A 16969-nucleotide genomic window follows, 5' to 3' on the forward strand; every position below is an offset into this window, starting at 1 on the left:
TGTTCTAAAAGACCTTTTTCTATAAGTTTGTCAGTGCACTTCTGAGATTACCACAAAAAACGTTCTATTCTGCTTTTGTGACCTCGGTTTTCAAGAGAATTCAAGTCGCTTTTTTTGAAAGAATGGCAGTGTTTTTGATGCTCAATTTCTCTTGTACTTTTCGAAGACTGTGATTTAGCAGGCTCTTGTTTTTCTCCTGAGGTGTGCATGTTGTAAGTTATAACACATTTTACAGACTCAGGAAGGAAAGCACAAAGATAGAATACTACATACGCGCCCACACAAGTCACTCCTTCAAATTTTGTATTGTTTGAAAAGTGACATACAGCCACATCCTTGCAACTCATTTTTTGGTGCTCTTACAGTTGTTACAACCTACAATAAAGCATACCAAATTATTTTTTCCTACATAGTAACAAAATACTCCTTTGAAAAACAGGCCACTTAAAGTTTAGAGAATATGCTGAGGTTTGTCTCCGAGATTGAAACAGGAGCTTTAATTGTCATACAATTGAGTAAGTCCAGTTGCACTGTTAAAAATGCCTCAGTAGTTGTATCCAGATAGGAAAAAAAAGAGAAACAAAAAAAGATGAAAAAAATGAAATGCGAAACTTCACAGTGATTATCAGTCCTCTTTAGGGGTTTGGAACTCAGGCATGCTCCACACTCTCCTGGTTGGCTCTGAGCCTTGCTCCACATCTTCAGAAATGGTCTTGATGTCACTGCTGAAGGGGTAAATCCTGGACCGTGACTTAAATGTTGTTAAAGACAGGCTCAAGGTTCGCTTTGTGTTCCACTGACTGGCCAGCTTCTTTGATTCTTCCTCCTCTTTCATTTTGTCAAAGGCTTCCTGCAGCACAGAGCGGAAGAGCGGTGCTACCTCCTGCACTTCAGGGTCGTACTCTGTAATCAGGTGCCTGAATCTGCAGAAGTACAAGTTCATAGTTTAATAGTGAACCTTTTCTTTAACGTTTTAACATTTCTCAACTTCAAAGACTATACATATTTTTCTTTTAAGATTTTTAAAATGTACACAAAGCTTAATAACCTACAATACTTTACACTCTTTTAAAATTGCTGTGGGGATTTGCCAGCAGCCAGGCATCTTCCTTTCCAATCCATATGCTTTTAGAAGCTAATCTACAATCAATATTTCAATCTCTTTACATGCTTGCAAATTGTAGTCGTGTATGTCCCTACAGTGCTGAGGAACATCTATTCCCTCTTCTTTCTTGGCTGCTATGTACTCTTGGAGGTACCTTATTAATTATCTGCAATTGTAATTTTAAATTTATTTATGTAGCGTTTACAACTCCTGAGGTGGCATGCAAGTACTTTTTTGGCAAGGAGCATACTACTCGGGAACCCAATATTAGTAGTTAGTAGGATAGTACAATTTTGTTTTCTCTTTTTGTGTTTTCTATGCATTATTTTTGTTAGGCTTTTAGTGGAGTTTGGAGTAGGGATAGAATGCTAGGAATTGATTTAAAAAGGGGTGTTCAGAGTAGGGATAGGATGATAGTAATGGAATTGAAAAAGGAAAGTACTAAGATTTTTGTAAGTAGTGGTCGTGTTTGCTTGTTAGTTGTATGTCATGGCTAAAAGGAGGGATGAAAGTTTGAGAAGGATGTTCAGGAGTTCATAGTAGCCAGAAATGTTTGCGATGAGACACGGTCCGCTTGTCAGAATGATGCTGCTATTTATAAATGCATTATCCAATCCGATCTAAGATATAGTGTAATTCAGGCCATGTGGTGAGAGGCGTCTCCCATCACATGGCCTGAATTACACGGAATTGTCTGAATTTCCTTTCCTCTACTCACTTCACACACAAGCACTTCTTACTAGAGCGACCGCTGACATTCATTTGTATTGTCTCCTTTTCTGGTGTACTCATGGAAAGTATCTATTCTCATTTTTAAATGATTATTCATAATGACTTAAGTACTTAGTGAATTAATTTCCTGAGTTAGGTCCTCGGTGGTTCCTCCATAGAGGGACGTCAGGACCAATTGTTGTTCTAACTACATTGCACCCAGGTCCCTTTGACATTTTCTGGGTTACACCATTAGTTTGTAATGGTTCACCTTTTAATTTAAGCCCCTTAGTGCCTACCTCTGGGCCGCCAGAGTTATTTGCAACTTAGAAGAATTGCGGCCATGTTACAAGTTTGACAGTCCTAACCTGCTTGTTTCTAGCGGTCTTTGAACCGCTATATTATGAATTGACCACGGGCCGGCGGTGTGGAGGCAGTCATCTTGCAGCAGTGGTGAGTACTTTTTCCCAAATGTATCAATGCCTGTGTGTGCATTTCGAGTGCAGATGTTTCGGATGCACACATATACATGATATATGTGGAAAAATACCATATACCCATTACTGGGGGTTCAGCCCATATGTGGGCAGTCCTGGCAATGGGCATATGATACGACAAGGACTCACCTGGAGATCAGCGCAAACAGGGTATGAAGATCCTGCAGTGAAGGGGTGACCTGGAGAAAGGGATTCACGTAGGAATCTGCCTGGAAGAACAAGAAAGGGGCAAGTACGCACCCCAAATATTTCGTCACTACCACCTTGAAGCAGGCAGTTTGACCACCACAGTCCGCTCATGGAGCAGGCAACTTGTAATACGTGGAGCTCCTCTATGCCTTTCTCCAAACGTGAACCAGACGACCAGCTGGCGGTCTCTGCTGTCCAGCGACAGTCTTCACAAAGCAGATCTGCCCAACTCGGAATATGGCAGTCAGACTTCCAAGCTCACCGCGCTTGGTCCTCCACCGCCGATATGGCGGTCCAGACAACCGGCAAACTCGTAATAAGGCCCTTAGTCTCTACAGTCCTGACATTTCTTTGGAAATACTTAAACATGTTTTAAACGTTGTAGTGATCTCTAACAGGTTGTGTTAGACCTAGTCCTGAAGAGTTCCAGAAAGTCATCTGTGTAGCACTCCTGTTACTACTTGCACATTCTATAATCCTTGTTAAGATACTTTTTCTCGCCTCAAACATTTGTTTAAAAATTTCTGTATGCAATGAGTGCACCTGCTTCACATATTCTAAGTGGGTGTATTTTGAATGGATACTGCCTGCATTCCCATTCAGATCCCCTGAACATCGCTGCCGATGAAAGACTTCATCTAAAGGTAAAATCTATGATTGGTCCTTGGTTTTTTATGACCACATTAATTCATGGGTCAACTCCACCTGAGCCCTGTGTCCGGTCTAAAGTCCCTTTCAGATGGATTTGATTTTCTGAGACGTCTGCCTTTTACTCATTATTGGAAACACTTAAAATTAGTTTTTAATCGTTTGACCATTACCTTCCATCTTTTTAATGTTTATTGTTTCTAGATATTATATTTTAACTCTTTTTCAAAGACTTTGGTTTGGACTTTCAAGTTATTTGTCGCCTAATGTTTTGATGTTAGCATTATTGTGACATTTTACCCAAGAGAATAGCTCACTTAGAGTAGCCTTTGGGCTCTGCTTAGCTGTCAAAAGGTGAGCTGGATGGTACCCTAAGGGAAGATGTTGGTTTGTCCCTATGGGGTTCTTCTGGCCATGTTGTGCGAGTGCTCAGCAATAGTACACTCAATGCTTTTGCCTCCTCCTCAGCATTGCTGGTGTGTTTTTAAAGTTGAACTGGCAGTTATGCAGAAGAACTGACCATACATGGAGGTTCCAGACAATGTTACTTTGCTGAGTAAGGCTAATAAACCAAAAGCTACCAACACAAACTGATGCATCCCTATAAACCTTGGACCTGGGAAACTAGCAAGAGATCTTTTGGTGAAGTACCTCTTTAGCGCATCCTCAAACCATCAACTATCCCCCCATCTCCAATGACACACCCCACCCCTCACTTTCCTTCTTCCTCCAGAGCAACCCCTGGTGCAGAACCACCCACATTCAATCCCAGGCGTCTGCAACTCACTCCCCAAACCTCCTCTTCCCTGTCCTCTACCCCTTAGCAAGAAAAATAGACTTCCCCATCCTGTTTCCTCACATCCTACTTCACACCCCATAACCCAAACTGGCACATCCACTAACAATAGCCAACACAACTCTGCCAGCGCTCCCCAACGCCAAAGAGATCACTCCCATCTGCAATCCACCCCCCGTCAAGAAGAGACGGATTGCCGACTTGCTCGCATTGAAAGCCAACTCTCCACCTCATTACAGGGCCTGAATCTTATCCTAACCAACCTCGCGTCATTCCACAACCCCCTCTCCAACATCGGCTCCAGCCCCATCTCCCCCCACTCCTCTTAAGCCCCCCAACCCCCCGTCCCAGAATCAGTCAGTTCACCCTCTTTACTCCCAGGCCTCAAGACCAAAGAGGGCTATGGAAGCCATGTCCCCGGAGGAAGCAATCGAGCTGGCCTCTTACATCTCCCTTCCACCCCACGACCTACAATCCACAATCCAGGTTATCACGGGGATCAGACATGATCACTCTGTTCAGAAACCCCTCAGACCCCCAACCTCCCTCATTACCATCCCTACACAAACTGCCTGATCATTAACTGCAGGTCTGCCACGAACCATGCTACAGAGCTGGCAGAATCTATTCTCTACCATGACATTGACATAGCCTTCATAACCAAGACTTCGCTCGATGACTCGTCTCCTCCGATCCTGGATAAGCTCATAGCCCCTGGTTTCTCCATCATCAATAAAGATGGAAAAGGCCAAAAAGGTGGAGGCGTGGCAATTATCCACAACAATAACCTATCGGTGTCCGAAAACGATAACTTCACTTACAATTCGTTCAAATGCCTTACCGCCAACATCAAAACCTCTGACAATAATGTAGTGCATTGCCACCTCCTGTACCATCCCCCAGGCAACACCGTCATGTTCACGGAACACCTATCAGACCTAATCGTGCTCTCTCCGAGATACCAACAACATCATTCCATGCGACCTCAACCTCCACTGGAATGACAAGAACAGTGTTTCAGTTCAAAACCTCAATGACCTACTCCACTCCAACAACCTCATCCAGCACTGTTCAAAAGAAACCCACAACAAATCCTAGATGCCATCATCGCCAAACATGACGCAATCACTAGAGATCACATCATTCCGCTCGACTGGTCAGACCATCACCGTATCCTATTCTACCTCCCACAACAGATCTTGTCTCTTCCCTCCATCTCAGTCTCCCCCTCATGGTTGAGAAACATAGCACAGATCAACACAGATCCCGGGTAGGCCGCTCAACGGAAGAACTCACATCCCATTACAATGTTACCATGTCCTCCATCCTAGATGATCTAGCCCCCTTGAACTGAAAAAACCCAGGAACATATCCTCCAGGTCCTGGTTTAACAAGGCCATTAATGAGGAAAGAAGGCAACTCAGAGCCTCAGAACGTCTCTGGAGAAAGAATCCCTCCTCCAGTCGTTACGATGAGCTTAGAGCTGCAAGAAGAAAGTACAAACAACATATCAATAATGAAAAATCCAACTTTTTCTGCTCCGCGCTGGACAAGGCCAAAAAACAGACCAAGAGAACTCTTTGACATCATCAAAAAACAAACGTCAAAGCCAGTGACATCCCTCGTCCAGCCTTCTAAAGCCTTATGTGCCAACTTTGCCAACTTCTTCAACGAAAAAATCACATTGATCGAACTCTCACTGGACACTAACCTCCATCCCCCCGACAAAGACTGCTCCCCAATAATTGAAACTACCACGAGAAGGCGACCGACAACAACCTGGTCTTCCTTCGTCCCCATCACTGAATCTGAGATCCTCAATTTAATCTCCTCCTCCAAGCCTTCGTCTCATATCCTTGACCCCATTCCCTCCTAAATGGTCAAAGAGCTGAAACTCACCCTGGCGCCACTTTGGTGCGAGATCATAAACAGCTCCCTAAAACCTGGCATCATACCAGACTGCCTTAAAGTCGGTCAAGTCACTTCACTCCTGAAGAAACCTGATTTAGACTCAACTGACATAAATAATTTCAGATCTGTCTCCAACCTCCCCTTCCTTGCCAAAATTCTAGAAAAATGTGTTCTCCGTCAACTGAACAATCACATTGACAATATCAATTTGCTAGACCATCACCAATCAGGCTTTAGAAAAGGCTACAGTACCGAAACTGCAATGCTCAACATCATGGACGACATCTTCAACTCCCTTGACTCAGACCACTGCTGTCTACTCATCCTCTTAGACTTGTCAGCAGCCTTTGACACTGTAGACCATAGTCTTCTCATCAAAGCCCTCAAAAAGCGGGTAGGTGCAGACGAAGTGGTCCTCAAATGGTTCTCCTCCTTCTTCCAAAACCGCTCCCAAAGAGTTAAAATCAAATCCTTTTCCTCCGATCTCCTCCCCGTGAACAGAGGTGTCCCTCAAGGATCCAATCTCTCTCCTCAACTGTTCAACATATATATGGAACCCCTCACCTCCATTCTGAAAAAAGTGAACATCTCTTTTCATCTATATGCTGATGACACCCAAATCTACTTAGAAACCTCCTCCTTTAACGACATCCGAAGACTCAACAATACTCTCAGAGAAGTCCAAGAATGGCTATCAACGAACCAACTCAAACTCAATCAAGGAAAAACTGAGATCCTCCTCTTCTCCAACAAGGAAGAAAACCCACAAATCATTGATTGGCTGAAAGCTATCGATGCCCTCAATGGAAATCTCACCCTTGCAACCTCGGTCAAATCACTGGGAATCATCCTGGACCACAAACTATCCATGACTAATCGCATCAAGAGCGCTTTCCTCAATCTGAAACTCTTCAACAAAATCTAACCCCACTTCCCTCCTACCAACCTCAAACAAGCCACCCAATCCCTGGTGTTGTCCAGACTGGACTATGGGAACGCAGTCCTCAGCTCGCTCCCACCTAGCCCCACTCAAAACCACCCTCAATGCAGCTGCCAGAATGGTCACTGTAATAAAAAGATTTGACCACATATCTCCCGCACTCAGAGATCTAAAATGGCTCCCAGTGGAAATGTGGGCCAGCTTCAGAACGTCTGCCTCACACACAAAGCCCTGCACACAGGGAAACCGGAATACCTTGCCGCCAAACTCAAGAAAGCGGGTCAATCAAGAAGTCTCAGGAGTTCCAACTCCTTCTTACTCATTCCCCTGAAAACGCGGAAACAAAAGACTGCAGCCCGCTCTTTTGCAGGAAACGCTCCAAAAACCTGGAACGCCATCCCAGTCGACATCAGAACCACCCCCTCCTTTCCAAAATTCAAAAGCCTCCTAAAAACCCTTTACCTCAACCACGTCTTCCGGAACGCAATCACGTGACGCTCCTGCCTCCTCCAGGCAGTTACCTGACATCGCGCCCCCCACTGGGCAGCCATCAGACATCGCTCAACCACTACATACCCCATACTCTCTCCCCGAACTCTCAACCACTGGGTCGGCACCGCTAAGAGAAAATTACAGCACAAGAATTCTCTCCTCTTGGCCCTGAGACTACCTCTTGACCCCTCTACCTCATGGCTTTGACTATGATCCCTCAATTTCTCTACCTCATTGACACACCTTTGACTCTCAGCAGAACTCTAAAATTTGAACTCTTCTATATTTGTTATTCCTGATACTGTTCTGTATTTTGTCTCCTCTTCTTCATCTTGTAAAGCGCTCTGATACCCTCGGGTCTGGCTAGTGCTATAGAAAACCTCCAAATAAAATAAACAAATAAATAAATACATAGTAACATGGTGATCTATCATTAATGTTCTAATGTTTTAGAAAACTGTCAGGCACACACCGTTCCCAGCCTTGTATTCTGTTCTCTGTAATCTGTGGTATCGGATGACACAATTGAATGAATTGGGCCACAGTAGAAACTCCTCTACATCTACTCTATGAACATCTGAAAGATCTTGATCAGTGGAAAGGGCCTCCAAGCCACCAGCCACCATGGTCTTTTTGAGTGAAGATGTCATTCTTATTCCCAGCCAAGTTTGAGTCTCCTTCTGATGACCTGGTCAAGACAATGTCAGTCATTTGCACTGAGTGAAGTATTGACCTCTTGCTTATTCAATCGTAAAGTGCAAGCATATATTCCCTTGCCCCAAACCACTCACCTTACCTGAGAATAACAGGTCCACAATAAGACGGGTGAATCTTTGCACACATATCTTCCAGCTGTAACCTTTCCCCCGGATTGATCTCATAGCTGTGCTTTGGAAGGCTGACCAACCAACTGTAGTCCACCCCTGTCTTTATCTTGCGGTACTCATTTTCTCTTTCTCGCTGCTGCTTCTCTGCCTGCTCAAGTTGCCAGTTCAGTTCCATCATCAGGGTCTCCATCACCATATCCACTGGGCTCCGCTGAGAAATTCTACATTGTGAGTCATTCCATCTAAACCAGGAGTCATTCCATCTGAACCAGGAGGCAAGGGACATCATCTGCAGATCCCTAGAGCAATAGAGACATAAGAACACCGTTATCTTTTGCATGCTGAAACATGCATCAATGTGGGATTAGGCTGCCGGTGGGAAAAATAAAATGGACATTGCCACACATGGAATAATATATTTATATCCATCCATCCTACTGGCGGTTGTCCATAGGACCATGGGGCAGATTTACAAGCCCCTTGCGATACTTTTCCCATGTTAAAAAGTACGCAAATGTGGAGCAAGGGGCTTGTATATCTGTCCCAATGTTTCCAAAGGAAAAGCGCTTTTTTTGACTTGCCTGTAACTTTGGTACAGTTTCACTAATCTTCGCAAACTTTTCCAAAAAATGTGCACCAGTGATTCCAGTTGTGCATGGAAAGTTTCAAGATGATTTGTTAAGCGGGGGCCAAAAAAAGTGCATTTCCCATGTTAATTCACAAAGACTCTCTAGCCCAAACAGCTGAACGGAATTACACCAAATTTCACAGAAAGCTAGCTTTAGTCCGCAGATTATGCTTTTTGTTATTTGGTGTAACTCTTTACAGTAGTTTGTGAGATATTAAAGGAAATTCAAATTTGTATATCTACGATCATTGCATTGCTAATTGGCGAATAATAACAAGCTCGTGCAGAGCTCTGCAAGCTCTGATTGGCTGCCAACACTTCAACCAGGAAGCGCTGGCAGTCATCTTGGAACTCTGCTTCAGTCGAGTCCCAAAAAACCAAAAAAGTAAAATTATAATTTTTTTTTTTTAAAAGGAGGCAGGGTAGGAATAACATGACCCCTAAGCCTTGGTCCCATTAAAAAAGAAAAATATTGCCTTACAAACAAGCACGGTCTCCCAGTTTTTTTTAATTAAGCCCCGAGTGGGCCAGGTACTAGGGGCATGCCAAGTTATTAAACTAAAGGAGGGGGGTGCCTGTGGCCCGCCCTCCATGGGTATTTTTATGCCCTGGGAACCACCACCTTCCCACGACTTATGTTTACTTTAATCAAGGGGGCTGCGTGGCTCTCCCTTGGGACCCAAGGACTACGCACTACCTGGAGCTTTATATAAAATTAATTGGGGGGGGTGTGCAGACCCACCCCAAGCCCTGAGGACTACCACTTCCCCTGGGTTTTTGGTACATTAAACACAAGGTCCACGCAGACCCCTCCACCGTCTGCCCCCCAGCCCCAAGGACCACCACTTCCCCAGGGCTACAATTAACATTAAAAAGAGGGACCCCCAACCCCGGGGCTCCCACCACCTCCCCAGGCCCAAATACAAGATTTGAAGTGGAGTTTTCATCTCTTTCCCTGCCAGCAGAAATCCGGGCGGGGAAAGAGATGAAAGTATTGCTCCTGCACAGAGGGTGCTGCATTCACAGCAACTCTCTGCATGCAGTGGCAATGCCAGCTCCCGGAGTAGACCGGGAGTTAGCCCGGACTGGTGGGACCTTAAGATGCGCCCGAGGTCCTGCGGAGACGGACAGAAGGGAGCAGAAAGAGGCTGAATTAAGGTCACCAACGAGCAGACACGGGCATGATAAATGTGAGAAACAGCAGAAACAGCAGAATAAAGCTCAGCAATGAGCAGAAAGGGCCAAGATAAAGGTGAGAAACAGGCAGAAAGAGGCTGATTAAAGGTCAGCAATGAGAAGTTAGAGGCATGATAAAGGTGAGAAACAAGCAGAAAGAGGCAGATTAAAGGTCAGCAATGAGCAGTTAGAGGCTTGATAAATGTGAGAAACGAGCAGAAAGAGACAGACAACGGTCAGCAATGAGCAGAAAGAGACACGATAATGAAGAGAAATGAGCAGAAATAGGAAGAATAAATGTCAGAAATTAGCAGAAAGAGGCAGAATAAAGGACAGCAATGAGCATGAAGAGGCAAAACAGATCAGAAACAAGCAGATAGAGGCAAAATATAGGTCAGAAATGAGCAGAAAGACAGAATTAAGGTCAGATACGAGCAGAAATGCAAAAAAGGTTCAAAACGAACAGAAAGAGGCTGCATATAGGACAGAAACTAGCAGAAAGAGGCAAAATAAAGTTGACAAATGAGCAGAAAGAGGCAGGATAAAGGTGAGAAACTAAACTGATGAAGCATCATTTCTGCAGTTGTTCACTATATGGTACTCATTAACAGGTTCTGATAGCCCTCATTGCATTGGTCTCTGTTCAGACGTTCACGAGACAGGCCTACTTTAATATCACATCACCCGCATTTGACCCTAAATCCAACCAAGCTAGTAATATTCGCCTTGGTTGGCGTTAGTATCAGGTTTGTGTTTTACATCCATGTATGGATCATGAAGGAATACTGGTTCAGTGGTTGATGTATTTCAAGCTGTTGACCCATGCTTACAAGGCTCTGCACCACTAAGGACCAGCATACATCAACAAATGCCTAACCTTTCACCAGCCATCCAGACTCCTCCAATGAGCCTCCCTCTCCATTGCAGACACCCCATGCATCCGCCGAGCCTAGAGGATGCTCATTCTTGTACCTGGCAGCCAAAGCCTGGAACAACCTCCCCCTGGACCTCACGACTGCACCATCACTCCAACAAATTGATATGAGACCTAAAGACCTTAGGTGTTTGAGTAACCACCTCCACGCAGCAGCAAAGAGCCCCCATGCATCGAGGCCCTCACAGGCGATTTGCCATGCTCAACAAATGACAGATTGATTGATTGACTTTGGAGACTTTTAGAGAGAGCTATATGTCACTGACATGTTGGTGAATATTGTTTTGATAATTGAATTTTGTGTTCCAAGTGGTACCATAACAAGCTGAATATCGTAGGAGAGATGCTGGAACCACATGGTAGCTGTTAAGGTTTTAAAGTGATGATATTAATGACTGTGAGAGAAATGAGAGGCAGGACATAAAACAAAAAAGTATGGTCTAGGTGATACCCATGCTTTAACAGAAAGGATATTGATGAGAATTGATGATCATAAGTGACAAGCCTGATGACAAGTAGGCAACAAAGCAGGATTCAGACTTATCTGCAAAGAGAAGAGCATTGCCCACAATTTAGATGGTTGTGGAGAGAGAGTAAGTACATTTTACTTGAATGGGTGAAACACAAATGTTGTTTCAGTGATTTTAGTTGGCGAAAATGAATAATTTTAATAATAAGCAGGTTTAGGTTTTGACTGATAACAGAAACAAACTGTAGAGGGGAAGTGTGGGAATAAAGTGCAATGTAGTCTTTTGACTAGGGCTTGTATGTGGTGCTGGGTAGGATGTACCTGAGGGTGCTTAAGGGGTTGTGGTGACTTGGGAAATTGTTATTTGTGGCGCATATGTGTGTGTGGATTGGATGCAATGAGCTCTAAGCTATAGATCTATCTTGAAGACGAATAGATGTAAAGTTAAGAATGTAAATAAAACTAATGGAATGCGCATCAAGGTGATTTATGTGTGTCCCCATCAATGGAATTAGAACTGCAACGTACAGAAAGGCGACATCTTAACCCACCCTGATCGCACTGATGGTACCACCCGGATGACTGTAATGTATGATGAAATATGCCAAACATCTTTTAAATTTGTATGCGATTTATTATTGTTCAATTCAATAAAAATACTTTTAAAAAAAAGAATGTAAATAAAACTTCATTCACCTTTATGATGTTGTGATTGTTAATATTCAGATGCAAAATTTTGACAGGACAATATTTAACACTTGATATTGTGATAGATCACCGACCACCTCAATGCATGAAAACAATTGTTACTTACCTTACTGGTTCTCCAGTATTGGGGTCTTTCATAGATTCACATGCTTGAATATTACCCGTCGTCGAAGTGAGAGCCCCACGGTAAATAAAAAACAGCAATAAAACCAATAATACAGGTATATAAAAACATAATTACATACATTCCAAAACCATAAATACTTATCAGTACCAAGGTTAGCATTAACACATAGGAATACATTAGAAGAAAAAGAACATCTTTATAGCATATCCATGTCATTATGTTAGTCCAAAGTACAGCCAATCAGGCGAAAGCACCCCTCTAGAACCTTCTCCTCAGAGGCTGAGGCCCTCAGATTTTCGTAGCAAAAAAGTGACAAAACAGTCTAGAAGGAGAAGAGAGCCTCAGGGGAGGTGGGTGGGTCGCATGTGAATCTATGAAAGACACCAATACTGGAGAACCACAGTTTACAGGTAAGTAACAATTGTTCTTCTCCAGTATTGGGGTGTCTTTCATAGATTCACATGCTTGAATAGAATAGTGAGCAGTAATAGCTGGCCGCAAGGCAAAATAGCAGTACATTAGCCTGAAAATGCAATGAAATGACAAAGCTGCCAGACAGATAATAGTAAAAACCATACAGGCGGAGTGAAGGAAAGAGGCTCACCTTATTTAAAAGGATTGAGAAGCACCGCTTGGCCCACTGCTGTATCAGCTTTGTTGATCGTCCCGAGGCAGTAGTGCTTCGTGAAAGTGTGCCTGCTGGACCACGTGGCTGCTCGACAGGGCAGTAGAGGATGACATCGCCCTGGTGGAATGAGCTCTCACTGTAGATTGAAGAGGTTTGCCGGCCTTCTGATGACAGAAGAAAATTGTTGAGGAAATCCAACGTGCAACAGTTGGCTTGGTAACAGCACGCCCCTTGCGCATGCATTCGTAAGCAAAGAACAGTTGATCAGACCTACGAGGCGCTGTCCTGTCGATGTAGAATTTAAGGCATCTTTTAACCTCCAATGAATGCAAACGTTGCTCCGCCGGAGATTGGGGATTAGCGAAAAAAGACTTTAAGAACACTGGTTCATGGAGGTGAAAATCAGTTGGCACCTTAGTTATGCATGAATGCCGGGTTGGTGCGAAGTATAACACAGTCTGATTTGAATTGAAGGAAAGGGGGTTGAATGGTAAAGGCGTGGATATCACTCACGCGACGTGAGGAGGTCAAAGCAAGAAGAAGGGCCCCCTTCCATGTCAAAAATTTCAAATCCGCTTTGTGGATTGGCTCAAAAGGCACCTTCATCAATTGCGCCAAAACAACATTGAGATGCCAGGTAGGAGGAGGACGCCGAATGGGCGGGAACATCCTGAACAGCCCCTTGAAAAACTGCCAAATGACTCTGGAAGAGTAGAGAGAGGAAGACCCATCTGCCGAAAACGAGATATTGCCGCTAGGAAGACCTTCAAAGTGGAGTGGGAAAGTCCTGATTGAGCCAACTGCAGAAAGAACGGCAGAAGCTGAGCAGGAGAGGAGTGCACATGATGGATGTTGGCAGATGCACACCAGTGACAGAACCTTTTCCACTTTAGCTTGTAAGTCTTTACTGTGGACGGAGCTCTCGCATTGGCAAGAACTTCTCTACAAGCTGGCAAAATATTTAAATGGGCAAATTCAAGGTGCTCAGGTTCCAGGCCGATAATTTGAGAGAGGAGGGGTCCGGATGACAGATCTGACCCTTGTCCATTGTGAGGAGATCCACTCGAGGACGATGGAGGATGGGTTCGCACTGCAAGAAAAGCAGCAGTTCTGAGAACCACGCTTGTCGAGGCCACCTGGGAGCGATCAGGAGAATGTGGCACGGCTGTCTCCGCATTTTCCACAACACTCGAGTAACCAGCGGAATCGTTGAAAAAGCATAGGCGAATAGATTGCACCAGTCCATCAAAAGGGCATTCCCGCATGACCCTTGATGGGGAAGCCAGCTTGCATAAGAGTGGCATTTCCGGTTCACAGGGCTCGCAAAAAGATCCATGTCTGGGCGACCCAGGAGCCAAAAGATTACGTTCAGAGTCGGTTGATGCAACTCCCACTCGTGGGTCGAGGAGGTGGACCTGCTGAGGGAATCCGCTAGGATGTTGGAGATGCCTGGTAGGTGAACCGCTGTCAGAGTAATTTGGCGACGGAGTGCCCAGTCCCAGATGCTCTGCGCCATCTGAGAAAGGAGCGGGGACTTGGTGCCGCCGCATTTGTTCACATAGTGCATACTGGTGGTATTGTCGATTTAAATGAGCACTGTTTCTCCCTGGAGTAGAAGATGCAAAGACTTGAGCGCCAGGAAAATGGCCATTAGCTCCAGCCTGCTGATGTGCCAGGAACGTTGAGACAGGGTCCAATTGCCCTTTATGGATCGCCCTTGAAGATGTGTGCCCCAGCCTTCCAGGGAGGCATCCGTGGTAAGGACGAGCTCCGGAGCGATGGTTAGGAAAGAAGTACCGGCAGCGATGTTTGACGGTTGAGCTCACCATTGAAGAGCGGACTTCATCCGAGCGGTCACCAGGACCAGATCGTTGAAACAGCCTGTGACCGGACATTGAGATGCCAGGTAGGAGGAGGACGCCGAATGGGCGGGAACATCCTGAACAGCCCCTTGAAAAACTGCCAAATGACTCTGGAAGAGTAGAGAGAGGAAGACCCATCTGCCGAAAACGAGATATTGCCGCTAGGAAGACCTTCAAAGTGGAGTGGGAAAGTCCTGATTGAGCCAACTGCAGAAAGAACGGCAGAAGCTGAGCAGGAGAGGAGTGCACGTGATGGATGTTGGCAGATGCACACCAGTGACCGAACCTTTTCCACTTTAGCTCGTAAGTCTTTACTGTGGACGGAGCTCTCGCATTGGCAAGAACTTCTCTCCAAGCTGGCAAAATATTTAAATGGGCAAATTCAAGGTGCTCAGGTTCCAGGCCGATAATTTGAGAGAGGAGGGGTCCGGATGACAGATCTGACCCTTGTCCATTGTGAGGAGATCCACTCGAGGACGATGGAGGATGGGTTCGCACTGCAAGAGAAGCAGCAGTTCTGAGAACCACGCTTGTCGAGGCCACCTGGGAGCGATCAGGAGAATGTGGCACGGCTGTCTCCGCATTTTCCACAACACTCGAGTAACCAGCGGAATCGTTGGAAAAGCATAGGCGAATAGATTGCACCAGTCCATCAAAAGGGCATTCCCGCATGACCCTTGATGGGGAAGCCAGCTTGCATAAGAGTGGCATTTCCGGTTCACAGGGCTCGCAAAAAGATCCATGTCCGGGCGACCCAAGAGCCAAAAGATTAAGTTCAGAGTCGGTTGATGCAACTCCCACTCGTGGGTCGAGGAGGTGGACCTGCTGAGGGAATCCGCTAGGATGTTGGAGATGCCTGGTAGGTGAACCGCTGTCAGAATAATTTGGCGACAGAGTGCCCAGTCCCAGATGCTCTGCGCCATCTGAGAAAGGAGCGGGGACTTGGTGCCGCCGCATTTGTTCACATAGTGCATACTGGTGGTATTGTCGATTTAAATGAGCACTGTTTCTCCCTGGAGTAGAAGATGCAAAGACTTGAGCGCCAGGAAAATGGCCATTAGCTCCAGCCTGCTGATGTGCCAGGAACGTTGAGACAGGGTCCAATTGCCCTTTATGGATCGCCCTTGAAGATGTGTGCCCCAGCCTTCCAGGGAGGCATCCGTGGTAAGGACGAGCTCCGGAGCGATGGTTAGGAAAGAAGTACCGGCAGCGATGTTTGACGGTTGAGCTCACCATTGAAGAGCGGACTTCATCCGAGCGGTCACCAGGACCAGATCGTTGAAACAGCCTGTGACCTGACACCACTGTTTCTCCAGTTCCTCCTGAATAGGTCGACTCAATTGAGTCTGCAATTTGGGATCAGGGAGATGCAGGAGGACGCCATCCCAAGAAAGGACTTCAATACACAAAGTGAAACGGACCCTTTTGAACAGAAGAGAGCCACTAGGTGTAGAATCCGCTGCTGACGCTCGTGAGACACGAATGCCTTCGCCAGCGAAGTATTCAGAGTGACGCATAAAAAAAGTCCTGCAGGGAGCTGGATTGACCTGAGACTTCTCGGTGCTGATGGAGAGACTGAGGGAGTGGAATAGAGTCTGACAGAATTGAGTGTCCAGAGACGCCTGATGGTGAGATTGCGACTTGATGAGACAGTCGTCCAGGTATGGAAAGATTTGAATTCCCTACAAACGTAGATATGCCACCACCGGTGCCAGGACTTTCGTGAAGACGCGAGGGGCGGAGCTAAGGCCGAAAGCCAAAACCTTGAATTGAAAGTCTCTACGCCCTACCCGGAAGCGCAAGTACTTCCAGTGTTTTGGAAGTATCGGCACATGGAAATAGGCATCTTGGAGATCAATGGGGGTCATTAAGTCGTCCTTCGAGAGAAGGCGGAGAATTTCCGCGAGCGTGAGCATGCGGAAGGATAGGCACTTCAGGTTCAGGGCTCTTAAGTCGAGGATAAAACGCCATTCGCCGGCCTTCTTGATGACAAGGAAAAACCGGGAATAGAATCCCATCCCCTTCTGTGACTTAGGCACCACTTCGATGGCACCTTTCTGAATCATGAGTCGAATTTGTTGAAAGAGCTCCTTGAGGCGAGCCGGAGTTGGACCAGTTGGAGTGTTTGGAGGGAACTTGACAAACTCCAAAGCATGGCCTTATGATACAATGTCCAGCACCCAACTGTCCGAGGTGATTGAAGACCAATTGGAAAAGAAGAGGGAGATTCGACCTCCAACTTTGAGCGGGGAAGACAAGTCATTGCTTCTTAGAAGTGGAGCCTCTGTAGGAAGACTTTCCTCTATAAGACTTGGTAGACT

At 45.6% G+C, this 16969-nt stretch overlaps 1 protein-coding gene across 1 annotated transcript in view; it reads right to left on the reverse strand.

Annotated features, from left to right (window-relative positions):
- Positions 1-280: 280 nt before the first annotated feature.
- Positions 281-16969, reverse strand: part of RD3 (RD3 regulator of GUCY2D) — a 95552-nt gene continuing 78863 nt past the window's right edge. Inside the window, exons 2-3 of the mRNA XM_086925456.1 lie at positions 8086-8415; positions 281-923 (exon numbers count right to left, since the gene is read on the reverse strand). Of these exons, the coding sequence (XP_086781582.1) occupies positions 626-923; positions 8086-8405 (618 nt within the window). The 5' untranslated portion in view covers positions 8406-8415 and the 3' untranslated portion in view covers positions 281-625. The remainder of the gene's footprint in view (positions 924-8085; positions 8416-16969) is intronic.

This window comes from Lissotriton vulgaris, chromosome 6 (assembly GCF_964263255.1).
Source record: "Lissotriton vulgaris chromosome 6, aLisVul1.2, whole genome shotgun sequence".
In the NCBI taxonomy this organism is placed as follows: Eukaryota; Metazoa; Chordata; class Amphibia; order Caudata; family Salamandridae; genus Lissotriton; species Lissotriton vulgaris.